The sequence below is a fragment of the Anser cygnoides genome, chromosome 1 (genome assembly GCF_040182565.1).
Source record: "Anser cygnoides isolate HZ-2024a breed goose chromosome 1, Taihu_goose_T2T_genome, whole genome shotgun sequence".
Lineage (NCBI taxonomy): Eukaryota > Metazoa > Chordata > Aves > Anseriformes > Anatidae > Anser > Anser cygnoides.
The window spans coordinates 74,403,179-74,426,421 of record NC_089873.1 but is presented as its reverse complement, the minus strand read 5'-3'; the positions used below and the strand labels follow the sequence as shown (position 1 = coordinate 74,426,421).

Sequence of the window (23,243 nt, the reverse complement as noted above, 5' to 3'; positions counted from 1 at the left end):
CTAAGGTTCCTACTGTGTTAAACACTGGATATATGAACATAAGTATTTGCTCTGAAGAGGTTGCTGGAGAAAAACTGAGTCCTGAAGAATTCAAGTGCCCAGAGAGGGAGCATAAAAATCATAATATTTCCAAAAAAAAGTTAACAAGCAGCTTGACTGCACTGATAGCTTTCTTCTTAGCCTCATCTGTCCGCTGTCTGCTAACAAACACAGACATTTGCAAAAATTTTGTTATGCCAAAATTTCATCACTGATACCTGTGTAAAGAAAACTTACTTTATTTAGGCTTAAAGAACCAGAACATGGAGGAATCTTGCTTAAATGGAAAGCTGGCTGCAAATCAGTTTAATTTCTGCAGGAAGTTCAAATAGTAACCCCAAACTGCGGTACAATGTTGAAGATGGAAATTTAACATGCTAAATAAATAGAAACATAATAAAACCACATTTTTAGAACAAGTTAAGTCTATTTACATGCTGACTTTATACCAGGTTTGCAATGCAATATTTTGTAGGCCCAAATTTTGCTATTGCCATAAACGTAACAGCGTACACATAACAGATGATAGAGATCATCCAGATCCATTTTATTTTTAATTACACATTATTTTACTTATTATGCAGGCTTTCTTACCCTCCGCACAGCACACTGATTCTTAAACCAGTATGTTCCTTTTATGAATGTATCTAATAAAAAAAAAAAATAAACTAAGTTCTCAGTTTATTATTTGGCACATAGGAAAAGAGGAATGGCCATGCAAGTCTGAAGACAACGCAGCACTTCTATTCTTCAGGTCTGACCTAATGGGACCATGTGTATAGGTAAAATAGTAATTAGATCCCACATTAATTTAGTCTTTTTGGCCTTTACTAAAACTATCATGAATGCTAGTTTGAAGTAAGTGATGTTGTGGGGTGAAAACCTGTTGCTTAGCTACTGAGATTAAATAATATTTTTTTCTTTTCCACATCAATATATCTTTACAACTGAATGCATGGCTCTGCATTCATATATACTTTTGTAATAAGAAGTACTTAAACCTTTTATTCACATGAAATAGCACTGTGGTAAAAAAAAAAAGTGAATGATCACAGGATCACAGAATCACAGAATCGTCTAGATTGGAAGAGACCTCCAAGATCACCTAGTCCAACCTCTGACCTAACACTAACAAGTCCTCCACTAAACCATATCACTAAGTCCAACATATAAACGTCTCTTAAAGACCTCCAGGGATGGTGACTCAACCACTTCCCTGGGCAGCCCATTCCAATGCCTAACAACCCTTTCAGTAAAGAAGTTCCTCCTAATATCCAACCTAAACCTCCCCTAGCACAACTTTAGCCCATTCCCCCTCGTCCTGTCACCAGGCACGTGGGAGAATAGACCAATCCCCACCTCGCTACAGCCTCCTTTAAGGTACCTATAGAGAGTGATAAGGTCGCCCCTGAGCCTCCTCTTCTCCAGGCTGAACAATCCCAGCTCCCTCAGCTGCTCCTCGTAAGACTTGTTCTCCAGACGCCTCACCAGCTTCGTTGCCCTTCTCTGGACTCGCTCGAGCACCTTCATGTCCTTCTTGTAGCGAGGGGCCCAAAACTGAACACAGTACTCGAGGTGCGGCCTCACCAGAGCTGAGTACAGGGGGACAATCACTTCCCTAGACCTGCTGGCCACGCTGTTTCTGATACAAGCCAGGATGCTGTTGGCCTTCTTGGCCACCTGAGCACACTGCTGGCTCATATTCAGCTGACTATCAACCAGTACTCCCAGGTTCTTCTCTGCCAGGCAGTTTTCCAACCACTCATCTCCCAGCCTGTAGCTCTGCTTGGGGTTGTTGCGCCCCAGGTGCAGGACCTGGCACTTGGCCTTGTTGAACTTCATACAGTTGGCCTCAGCCCATCGGTCCAGCCATCCTCCCGCAGAGCCTTCCTACCCTCGAGCAGATCGACACACGCACCTAACTTGGTGTCATCTGCAAACTTACTGAGGGTGCACTCAATCCCCTCATCCAGATCATCGATAAAGATATTAAAGAGAACTGGCCCCAGTACTGAGCCCTGAGGGACTCCACTAGTGACCGGCCTCCAACTGGATTTGACTCCATTCACCACAACTCTTTGGGCCCGGCTATCCAGCCAGTTTTTAAGCCAACGAAGCGTACGCCAGTCCAAGCCACGAGCAGCCAGTTTCTTGAGGAGAATGTTGTGGGAAACGGTGTCCAAAGCCTTACTGAAGTCAAGGTAGACCACATCCGCAGCCTTTCCCTCATCCACTACGTGAATCCAATTTCCCTCATCCACTAAGTGAATGATCAAGTACCTCGGTTTCCAAGAGTCCACTGTAGGCTGGATTCGCTGTGCTTCTTCTCTTCCTTTCCTGACGTTTGCTCTGGATTTCTGTAACCATGGAAAAAAGCATGAATTGTGTGTTTCTCATTCATCAGGGAAAAATGTAGCTCTAACTTGTTAATCAAGATGCTCTTGCCCTCAACCCCTTGAGCTCTGTGTTCAGTTTCAGTTTCTAAAGTGTTATTTGGGTTGCATCAGCACTGATATTTGCTGCAGTTCAAGGCTTGACATTAATAAGCTTTTCCTTGTAAGACTCACAACACAGGCATGTTTTATTTTTCCCTTCCTCCATGGTGGAATTCTGCTGCCCTACAAGATTTTTATGATGATCCCTTCAGACACACATTCAGCAAGCATCAACAGAGAGCTTTCAAAATGCTATCAATGTCTGCTATTAACGAAAATGAAGCATACAAAGCAGTTAAGCCTTGAAACCCATATCAGATGAAAGTATAGAGATCCTCTTAAGTTTCATTTATATTATTTTTTCTCTGCAGAGGCTAGAAAAAACAGTCAGAATGGGATGGGTAGATTCAGCTCTAACTAGGGCACTATGACTTATTCATCCAAAATAACACAACTTCATGATCCTAAACTTGCAAAGTGTTTTTGCGAGCTGTACATGTAACTATGCCACTGGAAAGAGCAGTGCAAAAATAAGCTCATTGAATTGCTGTCCTGTTTGGGAAAGGGGGAAAAACAGAAGAACTCCCTTCAACTAAATGGCAACACTTATCGAAGACGGCACTTACTCAGGACTGCATTTAGCAAAAACTAGTCGTGTGCAAGCTTCTGGATACACAGAAAAAGTGAGCGAATTCCTGGCCCACTGAAATCTGCAGATTTAATGCTGCTTTTATCTGAGCTAGGATATCATTTCCATCACAAGGAATTTCTTTTTCCAGCTCTTTATGTCTGTTCAGAATGGTGAGATTACTATAAGCATGTATTTTACAGTCTACTTTTTATTCCAATAATAAAGTAAGAGCAGACATGCTTTAGCAAGGAGAGCCACCCAGCATCCATCCCATGACAAGAAGTGTGTGCAGCTGGGCTGATGCTTGCTCCCCAAGTGAATATTTTATGGCAACATTCACACTCTGCGGTGATAAACCACAGAGCTCTTTTTAGTCTAAATGCCCCTCCCATGGTTGTGACACCTCCACTCTTTTCGCTCTGAGTAAATTTCTCAGAAGGAGAGGAACTGGCAGGAACACTAGCCTGTCAGCCCATCAGAGGACCAGGAGCACACCCAACAGAAACTCATGACACCATCTGGTTCTGTAGAAGGTCTGGCATCTTTTGCCAATGTGTGAGGCCCATCCCAGAAGGTCCTCCAGGCCAGAAAACGGTCTCAAGGATATTGAACACTATCTCCCATTTGCAATCCAACAGAAAGATACAGTCCAGCTGTCAGGATGTTTACAATACATGGGAATTGGATTCCTGACACACAGTTTTGGCTTCCAGGCACCCTTTCCAAATGTTGATCACTTCTCCACAGAGTAAAAAGGGCCATGTGCCACAGTATGTGATATGAGTATCACTGGTCACGTCCTGAACACGGTGTCCTTAGGGACAAGGCCAACACTCTGCATGGATTTTGTACAGCCCTGAGTTCCCAGATACTGATTTGAAACTTCTCATTCACAAAGGACTATTGGCTAAGCCGCCACTCTTGCAGTGGTGGATGTAGCAGACAGAAACTGGATAGACAAGAAAAACAGAGGAGCAACTACTTGTGTATTCTGGCTGGGTTTTCCCACTGGCATGGGAACATGTCACCTCTCACACTTGGGTGTCTCTCCTAGGGCAATTCAAAGAGTACAGGCAGGTCTGAATCACAGCCTGACATAAGACAGACATATGCTTCCATGCAACTCCTGGAGCTGTGCAGCATCTCACTATGAAGAAACGTGCGATCTGAGACTGCACTGAGATGTGCAATAAACCCCATCTCTGAGACCACTGCCAGCATGTCGTTAACATCCTCGGTGCCATGAAACCTCCAAACAGGAAGCCATTGTATGGGTAATGGCTTCTGCCCCACCACTGAAGTATTCCCTACGATGTGCTCTTCTAGCTATGAAGAAATTGCCATCCTGGAGCTTCCAAACCCTTTGGCAGCCTATGAAGGGAATCTGGCCTCTGCAGCCGGATGAGTGCTACATGTGGATCCAACAGCCTGCCACAGAGCCATGGGAAGGAAGATTGTTGTTCTCCATGTCAGTTCTTACAAGGGGAATGTGCTCCAGGCCAGAAGTGCCAGAGATGTCACAAAAGAAGAACCCATGTGCTTTGATGCTGGCAAAGAAATGGAGAAAGTGGAGCTGCGCTGCCTTTTGACTTTGGTCTCAACAGCATGAGCAGGAGCCGTGGTTTCTGCAGCCAGTAGCAGTAACCCAAGCTACAGGGTCAGTGCATCCAGGGGCTGCAGCATCTCAGCACTCACAGCAGCACAGGGAAGAAGCTGGAGACAGACAGACTGCCCAGACAGACTTACTCCTTTTCAGAGGTTGTCACAAGGATGCAAGATTGGGACTTTCCACTGGTCTGGGAAAAGAAACAAAGGATTTGACACAGCAGAGCTTTCTGTATGTTGGGGTGCATAACTGGGCTGACTGTCTTCACGAGAAGCCTGTGATGGATCTATAGCTCTCTGCCCTTTTGGGTCCCAGGTTTAAGAGAGAATTTCTTTGGTACATGCTCTCACCAAGGCAACAGAAATATTTGATGGAGCCTGACTCACACACGTGGTAGAGACCTGGAATACAGCTTTGGAAGAGGCATCACTGTGGTGCAGAAATAAAATCTGGCTGGGGGGAAAAGCAATTGCAGTGAAAATATATGGAAAAAGAGATGGAGAAATGAACTAAAATAGCACTAGATGTACTCCACCTTATGCGGCCATCAGGGAGGGAGGGCACAATGTCAGCACTTCGTTTATGGAAACTGTGAACAAAAAATATCCATGCTTCTGATAAAAGGAGTACGTACACCCAGGAGTGCATCTGTAAATAATCACAACCAGCTAGACCAGAGGCATAGACTGGTAGACTTTGTTACTTGCCACTTCTGCTAAAAAGTATTGAGCATGTTTTCTCTTCCTTTTTCCAAACAGGGCTTAAAAAAGTAAAAATAAGTAATTTGGTTTGACTGATTAAAACATTCCAATAAGCTAAATGGAAATACTTGATTTTTTTTCTTTAGCTAAGAAGTTTGTTTCTAGAAAGACATGAACTAAAGACTTCTTTTAAATCTTTTGTTTTCAATCTAGATTTTTTTTACACAATGGCAATGATAAAAAACATTCTTACAGCCTAGAGAAAAAGACTATGTCACAACCACAAACTACATCACAGAATTATTTAGTTTACTAATTTTAAAAATACAACCAAAACAGAAAAAAAAAAAAAAGAAACTAAATGGCAATACATTTGATAGAGATTAATAATCTTGAAGATAGCTTTATGTTGGAGGCAAAGCTTCAATAAGCTGATGTCTGTATAATGTCTGTATAATGTAACACTCTGTATGGTCATTCTATGAGGCCTGTAATGACAATTCATCTTTAGTGCAATCTGTATCCTGCAGAACGTCAGTGGAAGGGGCCCTGCAGAACAGAGCTCTTTTCCCAGTAAGGTGAAAGATCCTCCTCTGGAAGTTAGCTGGAAAGGCTGCTGGACTGATAGAGAAATCCATAGAGAAGTGTATCACAGTCCCTCACCACAAAATTAGCAAATAAAATGAAGAAATGCAGTAATGCTGTGGATTAATGATACTGAGTGAATAAGCTTTTAATGACTCAATCCTGATACTGTTTAATTCAAAAAAATGTAAAACTGAGGAATACATTAGAAGTACTAAAATAAACTGAACTGCGTAATGACCACTCCTTCCTGATAAACAGCAATGGCTGATAACCGTAAATATGACACAGCACTAAAAAATAACCGTTAGCATGTGAAAGCTATAAGGGTATTTTTGGCAGTTGCAATCACCAACACTCATGAAGAAATACCCTTTCCATAGTAAATAGCTCTTGGTGGGAGCTGTTTATTTCAAGGTAGTAGGAATATAAAAAGTGAATTTGTCTGATAGAATTGATTCTGCAGGATTAGTATTATAGCAGTTAGGTTCAAAATGTGCATCTCTGCACTTACTGTATAACAGAATAGAGTAGTACTTGATGTTTTGAACATAAGCATTAAATCCACACAAACACTTTATTAGTTCTAATAAAATCAAAGGGCAAAGAATTATTCAAAATGAAGTTCTCTCTGTTGTAAGCATAATTTGCACTTCAGCATAATTTCAAACGTTGTCCTATTTTCCTTAGACAAAGAAAACAAGAACCAGTCATCATTTGCACTTTTTGGATTATAAATCTTCTCCTAAAATTGCTGTAGCTTTTAAATTTCCATTTCAATCCATTACCATTAAGGGATTAAAAAGGCCGATGGCTTAAAGTTTCTCTAAACTGCTTTCAAATTCTCAATCATTGGGACATTAAATGTTTTTCTAAAATACAGATTTAAAGAGGAAAGAGAGAGGAAAAAAAAAGCAAGAAAACACCGGAAAACCTGCTGCATATATTCCGGAGACTTTATAATTAAGATGCTATTTTCTCTAGAATTCACAGCCTCTCTTAAAACCAAGGAACAGAAGCAAAAGAAACCTTATTAAAAAGAAATCAAGCTGTAAATAACTTGGACTCTTGAGTCAGCAAGGTATCTAAGAACGTGGCGAACTCTAAAGCAGTTCCATTTGGCTGTGGAGCAGCAGAGAGAAAAGATTTCACTCAAAACCTGAACTGCAGAACATATGGCATCTTACCTTCCAAATGTTCTGTTGTAACCAGTCCTAATGCGACCATGAAGGCAATTTTCTATGGAAGGAAATAAACACACATTAGATTTTCTACTACAACAATTCTGGTAGAAGTAAATAATCTGGCATTGACAGAATAAACCCAATAAGGTCTTTCAGAAATGTCTATTACTTGAATGCATAGCAATATGAAGAACTAATTGAAGATTTGCTTCAGATATGCCTGGTCAGTCATGCCCTACTTGTAGGACTATATAAACTTTAACAGTTCAGAGACTTATAAAGCCAATGATGTATGATTATTAATTGTACATAATGCATGACCAAAATCCAGTCAATTCAATTTCATATTGCTAGTTGCTTTGTTACTCCACTCTTTAGAAAAGTAATTGTGTATTATTATTACTGTCTGGCACTGTTTTTATTGGATACAAGCAAGCTATATGGAGAAGATACGACACTCTTTCACTGAACTTTTCAATGCTATATATCTGTTAATAATTAACAAGACACCTTAAGCATATTGAAATCTCCCCCCCTTCAAAAAAAAAAAAAAAAAGAATAATTTAGAAATTGTTTGTCCCAAGTTACAGAAAGAATATCACATGCGTGAACTGTGAAGGGGTCTGCTGATCCCTTATCTTGCCTCAATGGGGAAGCTAACAAACATCTCCCACTGACAGTAGTGAACTCATTTTACAGTGAGGAATGTGATTTAAAAAATGACTCAGAATTTTTGGTACACTGTGTACACACAAACCACATCTGCATACTAACAAAACTTTGAAATATGCCTATGCAGTTATAGGGCAATTACTAGAGCAGACTCTACATTTTCTGTCAGAGATTTTTCATTGGGATTTTTTTTGCCAATGAAATTTCCTGCAAGAGAAAGTTTTGCTGAAGATTTAATTCCTTTTTTTTTTTTAACTTAAAAGGAAACCTGAAATTCTGTTGCGTAGTTCGAAGCCCAAATTGAACCAAACTACTTGGTTTTGCGTCAAATCTATGGTACTGTGGGGCCTCCTCTCTCTGCTGTGCTGAACAACCTCATTGGATCATGATACCCAAGTGGCATTTTCACAAGGTGCAATTCCACAGAAGAGACAATCTGGCTAGAAAAACCAAGCTATTAGCAATCCAGCAAGCAAAACTCACAATCCAACTGTGATAAAGCACCCAAAGACCATTGAAAGATGTAATTATCATACTCACCCAAAATAAAATGTGTAGATTTAGGTTGAACTAAAATTGAGTGTTTAAGTGGTAGATCGTCAAAACATTCTGTTTCAATCAGAGAAGTGTCAGGAGAACATATTTCAACACTTCCAAGTCAAAATTAGTTTGAACTTCTTGTTTATGAAAAACCTGATGATTCAACTTTTCATTTCAGCCCATTGTAAAATCAACTACGAAGTTATTGGAAGTACCATTTCCTTTGCAATTCTGACTTCCACATAGTGAAACTGTGAAAGTAAGCACATCCTCATTTTATAGACGAAAAGATCTAGCTAAGGGGTGGGTTCTTCACAAATCAGAGGGTCAGGATTCGATATCCTTATTCTTCTTACATCTGTGAAAATATCTACATCAAAGAGGTAAACTAACAAAGTCATAAGATAGGAATATTGTCATTCCATGATCTCCTAGTGTGTAATTCTTCCTGTAGATTAAAAAATGGTCATGTAGAATCTCATCACTGCAATTTAGATAACATTCATGCTATATTTCTGCCTTCCATAACTGTGGTAATGACAAGCACATGTACATTTGCACATCAGACCTTGATTTCATTAATGCTCACTCCTTACATGTCTAAAACACCAGCTAGGCATGGTGGGGGTTCCACACGTGAAGGGAAAGATGAATATTTGATCAGAGACCCACTGTGTAGATCTGAGAAGAAAATTTGTCAATTGAGTAGAATTACAAGCTTCACTTCACCCCCACTAGAAGTAACTTTGTGGCAGGATGTCTCAGTGCTCTGAGCAGAAGTCATAGTAACATTTAGATATAAAATCAGAAAGTTGGAATGGTTAATGTGTGATTGTATGTTCCCATTGGAGCACAGATTGCCTATATTACCCAAAGATGAGACTGTAAAGGGAGCATACATTTTCTGACATCTAAACTAAAATTATTTCAGTACTGGCACGCTTGATAAATTTCCTCTCTTTATACTAAATTTATTTGAATACATATCTAATTAAATGTAATGACAGCATACTTGCTTATGAAGAGTTTTCATAAATGGACTTGATAATTATCTCACTATTAAAGACAGGAAGGGTTAGGTTTTATAGATATTTGAAATATGGTTCCTCTTTAAAAATCCCAATAGAAGCGGTATTCATTTTAACAAGCACATTATATTAACAGCATATTTGTTTTCATGGGTTTTGTTATTTCACACTCTTGCAGCTCATTGGATTCCACTCAAAATACTAGTTCCGCTGCAAAGCTTTACTGTCAAGCATCACAGAGAAATGGCAATGCAGTGTTGTTTCTGCTCTGTGTAGGAATCCACAAAACTGATTCTTTGATTTCTCCATCTTTTCAATGCAGGCTCAACTCTACCATTTAGTCCACAATAGCAATGTGTCTCTCTTGTCAATTCTTAAGTAGGATTAAAATCACTGTTAGCTAAATAACCAGCATTTCTGGCAGTCATTTTTATTTTAAGTAAAAGAATGTTAGAATGTGCAGGAAAATGCTGTCAGCAATGTAAAATTTTAGTAATACACAAACCGAAATGCAAAAAGTTTTGTGCAATTCTAACTGCTTCTTCTGTGCTGAACTCAGATACTTTTAAGTAAAACAAAACAAAACAAACAAAAAAACTAAGAAGCATACCAATGACAAAAACAAACAAAAAAAAACCAAAACAAAAACAAACAAACAAACCAAAACAAACAAAAAACAACAAAAACAGCCATTTGCTCCACAGAGGGATCACTCCCTTGTGTAATTCCTTAATTTCTTTGCAGAAATCATTCTGGTGGGAGAGGCCCCATTACTAGACAGGCGGCAATTTAGTTCGGCAGTTAATGGCCTCCATCCTCACCAGCACCTGGCTTAGTGAAGGGAACAGGACACCATTCTCCCAGTCACTCCTCAGCCTCCGGATGACAAAACCCACACAGCTCATGTCCCAGGAGAAGGCTCTGACCACTGGACCTGGACATCCTTGCTGACTGACTCCCTCCATCCCTTCTGGGAAAGCCACTCCATAGCCACTCATCCAGGACTAACGGCTGTGAAATACAGGCCCAGCGAGATTTGCTATAGTCTAAGGATACTTGGGGAAGAAGAAATCTTAGGTTTATGCAAAAGGAATACATATTTCAGGGCTGCTGCGTCCAGAGCTAGCTTCCTGGCTTCCCAAAAGAACAACCAAGCCAGAAACAAAAGACAACCAGCAGGTTCTGAGTCTTTTGTGTTTGTTCAGATATGCTTAGAAACTGCAGACAGAACTCCTGGCTACTGTTAGGTCTGGTTACTTCTGGTTTATTTATTTTGAATTTTACATTTAATATGTTAAATCCCAGTCTGTCATGACTGACATTTATGTAGAGACATACTCAAGTTCCTGCCTCAGTTTTGTGCTTTGAAGATAAATAAAGGTGTGGAAAGAAGTGCCTAGACTGCTTATTTTCTTAAAAAAAATACCATGGTATCTTTGTTACTCTTTGCCTTAAATTCAATCGTCTGTTAAACAGCTATGAATGCTTTTAGAAATGTGTGTTATGTCTTTTCACAAAGCAAAACAAAGATTTTTACTAAACCATTTCTTTTTGTAATTACATGTTCTATTTATGTCATTACATGTTTACACTAATTATGCTGTTAGTTCTAATTACACTAATTCTATAAATACATGATAATCAACTAAAGTTTACTTTCAAAGAACAAAAGAAATTAACTCTAGACTTACATATTTATGGCTGTGAAATAAATCTATGAAAAGTCACACTTAAGGGCATAGCTTCAGCATCCTACACAGAAAATTGTGTTTGCCAAGACATCCTGTATACATGGTAGGAACAATGTTCTTGGTTACAAAAAAAGACAGTCAGAGGAGCCAGAGGCACCAGGATATACTAGTTAGCAATTCAATGGAAAGCTCATTAAATTTAAGAATGCTATACCATAATCTGTCCTGAGTTGCACGGTCTCTTTCTGCATTCCTCTGGAAGATTTTTGCTCAGTATTCTTTTGTGGGGAATAAATTACGGTCAAAGAAAAATGGATTGGTTTTTTTTTCTAGCATTTTCTTTTTAAGCAGGATCTACTAGCTTTTCTGCCCCCTAGGTGCTGGACAATAAATAATCTTTTGGAAATAGTTCCTTAATGAAAACAGATGCAGTCCCATCATTCAGTGGTAACGAAGATTCACACGAAGGTCAGATTTTAAACTTGGAGGTTTCATAAGCACAGTTCTGCAGGGCTTTTGCATAAACCTGTGATATTCTAGGTTAAAAGCCACAATATTTATCCCCTAACACTGTTCCAACTTTTGTCTTCAAATGTCGATAGGAGTGACATTGCCCACATAACATTAAAAATTTATATTGTGATAATTCTCTTAAACTTACAGTGCCAAGGATGCTTTCTTGCTCTAAACTTATTAGAATAATAAGGTTAAGATTTCACATTATATGAACATTTCCGCACTGTAAGTAAATGCAGTTTGTACAATTTCTCAAATTGCCTCAGAAGTATTTACAAGCTAATTTGAATACATCTAGTCAAAACCAAAATGCCTGTTAAACATAGATTCCATTTCTACAAGGTCTTCTGATTTGTATTTTCAGTTTACATAGTAAATATAGTTCATGAAAGAGATTTAATCTTATTACTTGCTTTCTACTCTCTTCCTCAATTTGAACCATTTTAATGTGTTTCAGACTAGAAAGAATCTGTGTGCATGTGGGAATGTGGGATAACGCACACAGCAAATGCAAGGAACTATATTGTTACACACAATCTAGAGACTGCAAGATTCATTACAGAGAAGATGAAAATGTAAAAGCCCATCTTACAAAAGAAATGTTAATTCAACCTCATGTACAGCCTGTAAATCCGGTGTTACATATTCGATAGCATAAAAGAAAATATTTTCAGCTTTTATATACCTTTCACGAGAAATACAGCTATACTCAGGCAAGGTGCCTGGATTATTACGATGCCTACAATTCTTACATTTTACGACACTGGGAGGTTTGAAAGATGCAAACCAAATTTGTCAGAACAACTCACAGGGGCAGAACACACCTTTTGCAGTGAACCATAAGCACAAAATCAGTAATTATGTATGCACACAGAAAAAAATTAGTAATGACCCCTAAAACTTAGGGGTCATACTGTAGCTCATTTATTAAAATAATAATTAAAAAAAAATCACCTCTGGATTTTCCTCCTTTTTCTTTTTGGTAGCAGGGGATCCCTGAGCTGACTCTTCAGGAAGTTTCTTTGTCTCCACTTTACTTTCTGTCTGGGTTTGGACTTGAGGCTGAATAATGATAACCTAAAAGACAACATACAAATAAAAGAACAGAATTCACTATATATAACTAGAATTTTCTGCCTGAAAATGTGATTCTTCATTGTAGTGTTAGTTGATACCTACATAGGCAACAAATATGTCACAAGCCAAAAATATTAAAAACTGGATACCTAGCTTAGGCCTCTAAATATTCTGAAAATGAATTTTTATAGATGCATCATAAACCAGCAGCAGCCTAAGGGAGCCATTTGATCAGCATCTCCGAAAATTAGGACACTTTCTATTTAGAGGGCTCCTGAAGCTGATTCAGTGACCTAACTTTGGTGTTCATGTTGCCAGTGATTTTAAGTTGTTTCCTTTTATTTTATTTCACAGAGACATAGAAGAGATGGAACTACTACACATTCAAAATAAGAGTCTCATCTCAGTTATTCCAGTGTTATTACAGAGTAAGTACATGTGGATTGGAAAGAAGATGCTCCTTAGGAATATTGATGTGACAGATCAGAGTTCAGTCCTCAGCATTTATGGGTTATAAGCAGTGGATATCCAGTTTTGCATAAACAAAATAAAATATATGTTTTAAATTAAAATTAATTCTGGTTAGAACCTTAGCCATAGGAATTACTACACAGATCTCTTAGGCATGAACATGTGTTTGTATGTCCATCTGCTACTATTTGAATTACCACGTAAAGATTTACATGTTTCAGATAACATTACCTCAGAAGCTATTAAATTAAAAGGAATGAAAGACAATTTCTAACCACGGAACTATACGTGACTTTACACCCATACTCAAAGCTTCATAAAAGAGTACAGAAGAGCTTCCCAAGGTCACCTTCTTGATGAAGGTCACTGAATTTGAACACTGGGCCTCTTCCATCTATTTCACTGCTAACCTTCAAAAAATTTATTTAATTGTTATATACTTTATCTCAACTCAGTCACTCTAAAAGACTCAAGAGCATAAAAAGGAATTTTTTTTAACCAGTAGCCAGTTAAAGTAAGAAAAATAAATTATGTTAGAAAAGTGTAGAAGAGATGCTTACTTTTATTTACCTCACAAACCATCCTACATCCTGTATTCTTTCTTAGCACTGTATGGGAACCTGTGCTGCCAACAAAATCTGGGGTAGCAGGAACTAGCAGTAAATTACAATGAATGTCCGCTGGGTACATTGGCAGACTTTATTGAATCTGTTTCTGGTACATGAGTGGAAAAATTCTTATATTTCAAAGCTAAAAAGACGCACAAAGTGGAAAAAAGAAATTTGTCACTTGATTTTTTCCTACTGATCTGCTGATCAGTTTTGAAACCCCGAGCTCTCATTTCATTTGCCCATGGAAAAGAAGAAGGGAATGCCTGATTATTTGATACACTCCCCTGGGATCAGTTAATATAACTGATATCTCTGTATAATTGAAGAGGGAGTCCATAGGAAATTTGAGCCTGCACAGAATTCAGGGATATTATTAGTAAGAAATGGTTTAAGTAAAGAGAAGATCATATTGTTCCATTAACATCAGGCTACACAATGATGCATTTTGGTCCATCTAAAATCAAGGCATGTACACAGACAAATGTCTACTGGCGTCCAGGTGTCCCCTTAAGGATTTTTCCACTGCTTTCTGATTATTTCCTTCAAAAGGAACCACAAGCACCACTCTGTCAGGGCTTTGCACTCCCAGAGGAACCACAAGTACAAGAGAGATAAGGACATACTGGAAAGTGTCCAACAGAGGGCTACCAAGATGATAAAGAGACTGGAGCATCTGTCCTATGAAAAGAGGCTGAGAGAGCTGAGACTGTTCAGCCTGGAGAAGAGGAGGCTCAGGGGGGATCTTACTGATGTCTGTAAATACCTGAAGGGAGAGTGCAAAGAAGACAGAGCCAGACTCTTTTCAGTGGTGCCCAAACTGGAAGACAGGAGGCTCCCTCCTAACATCAGGAAGCCCTTCCATGCTGTGTGGGTGACAAAGCACTGGCACAGGTTGCCCAGAGAGATTGTGGAGTCTCCTCCTTGGAGAACTTCAGTAGCCACCAGGACGTGGTCCTGGGCAGCCTGCTCTGGGTGGCCCTGCTGGAGTAGAGGGCTGGGCCAGATGGCCTCCAGAGGGTCCTTCCAGCCTCAGCCCTTCTGTGATTCCGTGACCATTCTGCTCACATCTGTGCCATAACTCCTGAGTTTGGCAGCCGAAACACAGCAAGAAGCAGAACCTACCTTGCTGTCGGCACTGATGAGGAGTGGTTGCACTTTGATGCTGTCATTGACCACAGAGACGGTAGCGCTAGTGCTGATAGGAGTTGCATTGTTGGGGGAGGTGGAGATGATGGCGTACGCCACACCGGCACTGCTCAGTGGTGACGAGAGAGGGGTAGGCTCGGTGACGCTTTGCGACTGGCTGTTAGGTGTCTGTACATGGCTGACGGTGTTGTTGGCAGTGGGGAGGGCAGGGCTGGGGTTTTTGATGCTGACGACAGTAGCCTTTTGGAAGGTAGGAGGCTGCTTGGATGGTTGGTCTCTGCACGGGGAAATAGGGAGGCTGTCTGGAATCAGGGTCTTTGGCCTAACCTGCGAAGAGGGTTAGATGTTATTAGGCATAATCCAACTAGACATAATCCAATCCATAATTCCAACTCTAGTGGAAAAACACTGCATACGTGCACTCTAGCCGTAGAGCCTCTAGTTGTATTAACCACACCACAGGAGCGCCTAGAAAAATGTAGTGTAGCAACTTGAAGTAGACAGCCATTCATTCACTTGTAGATGTATTCCCAGCACTCCTCAGCTGAGTCATTTTGTAGTCCCTAACTCATTGCAATGCTAAATAAGAAGGGAGAAAAAAGTAAATTCCTCACTTTTATTAGCACACATCCATACACACGGTACTCAAGCCACATTCAGTTCTCAGTAGGCATGTTTAAGCCAAAGCCTTTTTGCAAAGAATGGAAAGCACAGATGCAATAATTTCCTGTTCTGAAGGACACAACACTCCTCTCCTGCTATGAATTAAGGAGTGGGAATTGAATCATTAAGGGAGTTGTGGGAAAGCATTTACAGGAACATTAAGTGTATGCACATCATTTGTACTGGTGGATCAGTGAATGAAGATCCTTATATTCTTAAGACAAGCCATGTTCAATGGACACAACCACTCAGCTCAACAACAACAACAGAGAGAAAGACAGGGAAAAAAAGACAACCACAAACGTTTAACTTAGTATTTTGTGCTGTAAGGAAAAAGCTGATATGCGGCTGTGGGTGAGTAAAGAAGGCACTTCTCCATGGATGGATGGGGAAATCATTTGCCAACATTTGTGAAGACTGAGGTTTTACACAGAGCTGTGAATGATAGCTGAAAACAATTGTCTCCAGCTAATGTGATGTGTTTCCAGTGGGGTAATTAATGTCACCCTGTCAACATGGCTCTGACTTAACAACGTGTTAAGTACAGTTCCAGAATTGAAAATAAATAATTTAAACTGCTTCACATGAAGTTAACTTCACTCCTAGCTTATTCGTTAACATGGCCACATAAAACAGCCGGCTCCCTCTGTGCTTATTTCATCCTGTCACTTCTCGCACCCTCCATACTGTGAAACAAAATGACAAGCTGCAGCAGACAGGCAGTGGAAACAGCTGCCTGTGCTGCTGTGCGTCAGCCAGCAAGAGCCCTTCCAATGATGCTGCCTCCAATCTCCAGCCTAAGTAAGCCATTTAATGAAAAGGCAGGGATTCACTGATGTAGGGAAAATCATCTCTCAAGGCTGGCCGTCGTCCTCTATCACATCAAGGAGGAGCTGTACCCATTTCTCCTTGCAGAGAATATGAAGCATGGCAGCACACGTATCTCAACTCTTTCTATTCCAGTAGCACAGTGCTCAGTTGCCACTTGGCTCCTAAAACTGATGAATAGTATAAACATGCATTAGAAGCACAGTCCTGCTTAGGAGCACATAAACTACAAGTAATCAAGGTAGGTGTAAAGTGAAAGAGCAAACAGAGGCAGACAAGAGGCTTTGCCCAAAGTACAGCGGCAGACGAGTGACAAAGCTGGGAATCTGTTGTGTTTGGCTCACAACTTCAAATTAACACCAAAAAGCCTTGCAGACTCATTATGAAATGACTCAAAGCTACACTAAACAAGAACTAACCACGCTCAAGATATTCTGACAGTAAATGAAATTTTTTGCTCTTTTTCCTCCATCTCATGAGTTCCACCCCACATATTTTATGTAAGGGTTATTTGGTTTTATTATTGAAGATACCAGACAAATACTCTGGTCAAGATATTTAAGAAGCCAGTCTATGTTTAGCTTCATATTCAAAATTAATTAATGGTCTTATTTTATTTTCAAAAGCAGTGCACAGGGGTTTGGTTTAGAACCATCCTAGCTCAGGCATTTTGCAAAACTAAGGCTTCTAACATGAACAACAGCCCAGTGCAACAGCAGTCGTGAAGCAGAGACAGACTCTTAAAGCATTTATGTCTGTATCAGAGTCAGTTATACAAGCAGATATTGTAACATCTATTTTTATAATAGTTGTTTATAATTTATAATAGTATCCTTTTTCCTCCTGTTATATCTTATATAATTCTTTCATATGTAAGCCTTTAACAAGTTGTTCATGCCCATGTGCTCAGAGATACGTGCACAGAAATAGCGTTGTTATTCAGAAAAAGTCTGAGACGCTTGGCAAAATACAGTTAAAATGTACTCTCATGGCCAAAAAAATATAAATTTAATTGTAAGCTGTTTGGCAAACATCTAAATGATGGATCTCTCCTTAAAACAATTTTCTTGTAAATTGGTATAACATCAGTTACCAACAGAAATACTGTAAACATGCAAACAGATAAGTACATATATACAGGGAGAAAAATAAATAAATAATATCTCAGATCCAAGATTCAATGTAACTGTCACTGGTAACTTTAAAAAAAATCGTCTGACAAAAAGTCATCTCTGTAGTTTTTCTAGCCAAAAGCTGTCATGCAGTCTACCCAGATCTACTGTATCTGTCACTCTTACTTGCATGTTTATATTTAACCAAAAGCCTAATTAAAACTAAATGCCTATATATAGTCTAGCTACATAGTTATCTTTTCTACACTATTACCTATATATGTATTGATTGTCAGATGTAATACTTCAATGAATTCTATACACGCTCTTTACACAATTATATTCATTCTGCAAGTTGTGGATGAATGCATATGACTGTGCTATATAATAAGCTACTCCTGCACAGTTAAACAGATGTAATTTTCCAAAGTAACATATTCCCTATAAATCACTACCTATTGAAGTATTTGATCTGGTTTAGCGCACGTGAACATAAGCTGGGGATTTTCTGCCACCTTGTGATACGAAGGAGGTATAGCGGTCTTCATTGTCCAAACCTCTGCAAATTCCCTGACAAGTTCATTTAACGTTGTGAAAGTAGATTTATTACAGAATAATAAAAAGGGTTGACTACAGAAAAGTTTCAGGTGCTCCTAGCACGAGTTAAAGCTAAAATAAGTTAAAATAATATTTATTTTCTCAGCCCACAGGCATGCATCCAAAAAAGAAAACAAGCACAGAAAGCCATTCCCCTCTGCAGTGCTCTAATACCTGTGAATTGAAACACTAGGCATAGTACTTAAAAAGCAGCTAGGCTAACATTTAGCAGAGTTTCACATTTAAAAACTAACCTGCTATAGTACTCTGTGAGAATAAATGGTGTTATCTGGGAAGGAAAAAAAAATGAAGGAAAGAGCTAACAAATTCCTTTCCCACACTGCAAAGCTGTAGTTTAAATTTGGGAGACAGAAGGGAGACAGCAGCACCAGTAGAAATCTGGCAGCTGACAATCACCAATGAACTGTATTTTAGATGGAAGGTAAGAAAGAAGCCTTTTCTACTGAAAGTAGCATAGGTTGGATGGCACCAGTCCCCATTACAAGAGGCACAACAAATACAAGGTGCATAAATTTGGAAAAGGAGAAAAAAAGAGGAAGTAACAGACAGCATGTGTGTCACAAAGAGAAAACCACAACTGTTTCTCCTGTAGCTCAACCCTCCTTTCCCCAAATATCTTTCATTTAACTTCTGACAGCTGTCAAAACAGAATGTGATACTACCAGGGCTATAAATGTACGGGAAGAGAGGGCTATTGCTTGAATGTAATGATTTCATAAAGCCACGTTGTTCTCGAGTGTGCTCAATAACCACAATAAAAGAAACATTTGATTTTAGGCTGCAATATTCAGACACCCATGGTACTTCCCAAATAGCCTGCAGGTGAGTACGGTGTTTGAGAAGATATTTCCAGACTTGAGAATTCACAAGGTGGCTGTCTACTTTTCGGGTAGGGAAATAACATGGAGCCTGATCCTGTGACATGTGCAGGGTGCACTTTCGTTCAGCAACCTCTAATTTCATATATTTTAAAGAGTTTAAGATCAGAAGGGGATCAGCTCCTGTGACTAACGTAACTTTGTGTACATCCTATATCATTAAACTCCATCCAGATGTCCCTGTGTGAAGCCCAAAGGCTTCCATTATACCAAAACATCATTCCAGCTCTCAAGAGCACAAATTGTTGAATACCTCAGAGGTGCATGAACGGTTGAGTGGCAGAGGTGGGAGAGCCTGGTATGTCACCATTGACAAAAGCAACTGTGATCACGGGCAATCTATTTCCTGAGCTACATTCCATCAGGTAAGCCACTCATGTGCTGTAGTGAAGAAAAAGAAGGTAAGATAAAGAAGATAAACCCTTACAAAATAAGCCCTCAAGATCCAACCCAAACAACTATGGGGGAGAAGGAGGAGAAGAGAACGAAGACACATGATTCCTCCCATCTCTGTGGGCAATGATATGCAGTCCTAAAAGACAGGATTTAATTAGAATAGTTATCTCGGTGCAGATCTGCAGGTGCTATGAGAATTCTGGCCAATGTGTTCTCCTTACGACCCAGTGAGGAAGGGAAGATGATAAAAAAAAGTACTTCAACTACAAAACCAAAAGGGATTATCGTGATCGTCCAGCTCGCAAACTGGCCATAGAACTTCCCCCAGAAACCGAAGGCTGATTTTAACAGAAAATACAAAGAAGTTCTTAATGATGAATTCATCATCAGCCCAATAAACTGTTTTAATATTTCATTACACTTGTAACTGGCATTTTATTGCAAGGTTGAAATTGCCTAAGTTCAGCTTCCAGTCCTGGATCTTGTTATAGCTTTGTCAGCAGCACTGAAAAGCCCTCCCCCTCCCCATACCAGATATCAGCTGGATCGTGCTCAGCATCAATCAGCCCTTCATACTCGCAGGGCCGATCTGTATGAGAGTAAATTTTTCATCTCAACGCAATATCACATTGCCTTTGAGAGAAAGACCATTATTCACACTTTATTTTCACTTCACCCTTGTACTTGGAGCTTAAAAACAAAAACTCAAAATGGATTTGGCACAATTCATATGTCACAGTGGCAAAGTGCTGGGAGCAGCAGACAGAGCTTTCATTCTTGAAAAGCTTTAGAGGATCACACAGAAAACATTAGCAATGGCTGATAAAATGAGTGCAATGTGGAGTAATTATATCCTTCACCAGAATGAACAGATGCACACTGACTTCAGTAAAGCTGTGTCTATTTATGCCAGCTGAGGGCTGACTCTCCATCTTTTTTTTAGATCACTAAAAATCAGGCAAAAGAAAAAATTATTCATAACTTCACAACAATGAAACACCCTTAAATACAGTATGCCCAGCAGACTTAAATATGAGCATTTCCACCTTGCTTGATTTTTGGTTCCTTTCCTGATAAGCTCCTGTTTTATTCGGCTTGCTCTGAGAGCACAGACAAATTAAACACAGTTTATTTTCTTGCCACAGCAGGAAGATTTAAAAACACAAGTGACTATGGATCCATATATGTTTTTCTTCCTTCCCTTTGATGGAGGTACACAAGAGAGAAGTTTCTCTTCAGTGTGTACCACAAGGAAATGCCATGCAAGATGACCCAGTTCAGGGAGTCCTGTCCCCAGATAACGTCAGCTTCTCCTTATCATCTGCCACTGTCCCTGAAATACAAGCTTGGAAAGCCACAGAAGAATGATACGAAATGCAGAACAAAAGCCAATCAAGTATACTAGCCCACATTTTCAATCCTTGCTGCTCTGGACTGGGTGAGCTGGGAAGAAATCTTAATCTTCACTGAAATCAACAGCAAATTTTAACAGGCTTCAGTATGACCAGAACCACAGCTAGCACCTCAAAATGAACACCAGTCTCTCATTTTACATGCTGTGCAAAGTAAATACCCCAAAATCACTCTGTGATATTTTGACATATATTCAAATCACACGCACCATATTGGATGTTTTCCTCTGGACTGTATATCTACTATATTTTAGTACCTCAATTTGTTAGTCATGGACAGCCAATTTAGTAACAAGGTGACACCCAGATAACATAACCCCTGTACATTTTTTAAGACAACAAAGGTATATCATTAAGTTTTATTTCTTCTTCAGCCTTGCTTGATACTAGAAACAGAAGTTTTGCTCAGAGAAATGTTCATGCTGGAATCTGTCAGCTCTGCTTTCTGCGGATGTTGGCAGAAGGCAGTCAGGTGGGAGTTCTTTATTAAAAACGTTATCAGTATTTTGAACACAAAACTGTATTTTCAGAGGAACTTGACTGACTTTTGCTAATGAAACGTACATCTCTCCTCAGTTATACTTCCTGTATTTTCTGGTTTGGCATCACTGCTATTGAGTTGGTGATTCATTAAGTGGCTTTTTTCCATTTACAAAGGGGAAAACTACCATTAAATCAGCAAATTAAAATCAATATTATTTCAAAAAACAAACAAAAAAAAACCAAAAAAAACCAACAACACACAGGGGTTGAAGTTGACAAGGATTTCTGTTTTTTGTTCTGCACAATGATTCTGTCCTTGAATATGCAGTTATCTATGTGCCTCTGAGGAAAGAATTTAATCCTTATTGTTTAGGATTACAATAGAAGTATAAAAGCTAGATTGTGATTTAACACAACAGTCAATAACTTACTTCTATTTCTACTCTCCTCAGTATTTCAAGCCAGCTTGCTTCTCTCTCAGATACTCATCTATGATTAACTTGCTTCAAGCTAAATACAAAATGTCCATGAAACCTTTAGGCACAACGAACATCTGTCTACTCTCTTTCTATCCTTACACATCTATAGGTGGGCTCTGGACCAACCCACACAACCAGGTTTTCCTTGGGCCCAAATTCTGCTGTCACTTTAAAGACCAGGATGTCACTGTTTCATGCTGTCCATCATACTAAGAGCTTTTTGTGATTCTGGACAACAATAATGGCACATTATAATGATTTGACCAGCCATGACTAGTCAAAACCAAAAAGCTTAAATGACGACATAACTCTGCTCAGGGTTTAAGGAGCTGAGACTGGATGAAGCATCACTAGTCTTTATGTATCGTGTCACCATTATCCACAATGACAAAAACAGGTTCTGTTTGCTGGCAGCCTGAACCAGATGAAAGCACACAAAAAGTTCAGATATCAAGAGGTGAAAGTGAAGGTTTTAGGGACATGAAGTGGTGCAGTGACTTCCTCCAAGCTTCTGCTGAGGTACTGCACACTGGGACAACCTTTCTTTCAGGCTGTTGTGTGACCAGAGTCCTACCACAGGCTTAAACAACTGACAATGAGGCACAGAGAGGCAGCACAGTCCAGACCTAAGCCAGACATGGATCTGAAGCCATCATTTGCATGGATGCAAATGGTGTCAGTGGAGAAAGGGGACACGTCTCACCTTCCTGATACTCTGCAAAACAGCATTTGATTTGGAGAAACATGAGACTTTATCTGGGGGAAAAGGTACAGTGTCAAGTGTTAAAACGGCTTGAATTTTTCCTGTATGTTGTATAGTTTAGGCTCCTACTTGCAGACTATCATGGAGATCAGTCTTTCCAGATCTTTTTCAAAATGTTCATGACACTGACTATATCTGAAAGACTCAAGAATCAGCAATCCCAGTTCTCCTTCACCACCACCATGGATAAGTTCTCTAATTAAGAACAGGAACTCAGAAAGGCAGAGAAGACGGAGGCATTGGGGAGAGTTTGCTTCTGGGTGCAGACCCCTTTGCTACACGCATACATTCAGCTTTGTCCATACTGCCGAAGACTGGATTTCTTGTCAGTGCCAACTGACAGCATATCACCATCCTCAAGGAACACTTCTTATCACACTGCCTTATTCATACCTTCATCTGTCATGGCTGCGCATGTAAAATATGTAGCATGGAGCACTCTGGATGCTCCAGCAAACCCATACCTCTATCAGCAACACAGGCTACCCATCAAACCTATCCACTAGTGAGTAACCAAGATTCCCACAGATTTTGCAACATAGTGACATGTTTTCATTGTGAGGGTGGTCAAGCACTGGAACAGGCTTCCTAGAGAGGTGGTTGATTCCCCAGGCCTGTCAGCGTTCAAGAGGCATTTGGGTAATGCCCTCAATAATATGCTTTAACTTTTGGTTAGCC

The 23,243-nt window shown here is 39.6% G+C and overlaps 1 protein-coding gene across 6 annotated transcripts in view; it reads right to left on the bottom strand.

Annotated features, from left to right (window-relative positions):
* The window catches only part of PHF21B (PHD finger protein 21B), a 171,492-nt gene that overhangs the window by 14,070 nt on the left and 134,179 nt on the right, over positions 1 to 23,243 (bottom strand). For 5 of the 6 annotated variants that reach the window (XM_067000086.1, XM_067000072.1, XM_067000075.1 and 2 more), the window contains 4 exons: positions 14,910 to 15,260; positions 12,583 to 12,705; positions 7,185 to 7,236; positions 2,320 to 2,396 (listed from right to left, as the gene is read on the bottom strand). In XM_067000086.1, coding sequence (XP_066856187.1) covers positions 2,320 to 2,396; positions 7,185 to 7,236; positions 12,583 to 12,705; positions 14,910 to 15,260 — 603 coding nt within the window. The remainder of the gene's footprint in view (positions 1 to 2,319; positions 2,397 to 7,184; positions 7,237 to 12,582; positions 12,706 to 14,909; positions 15,261 to 23,243) is intronic. The other variant, XM_067000093.1, reaches the window with a different exon arrangement.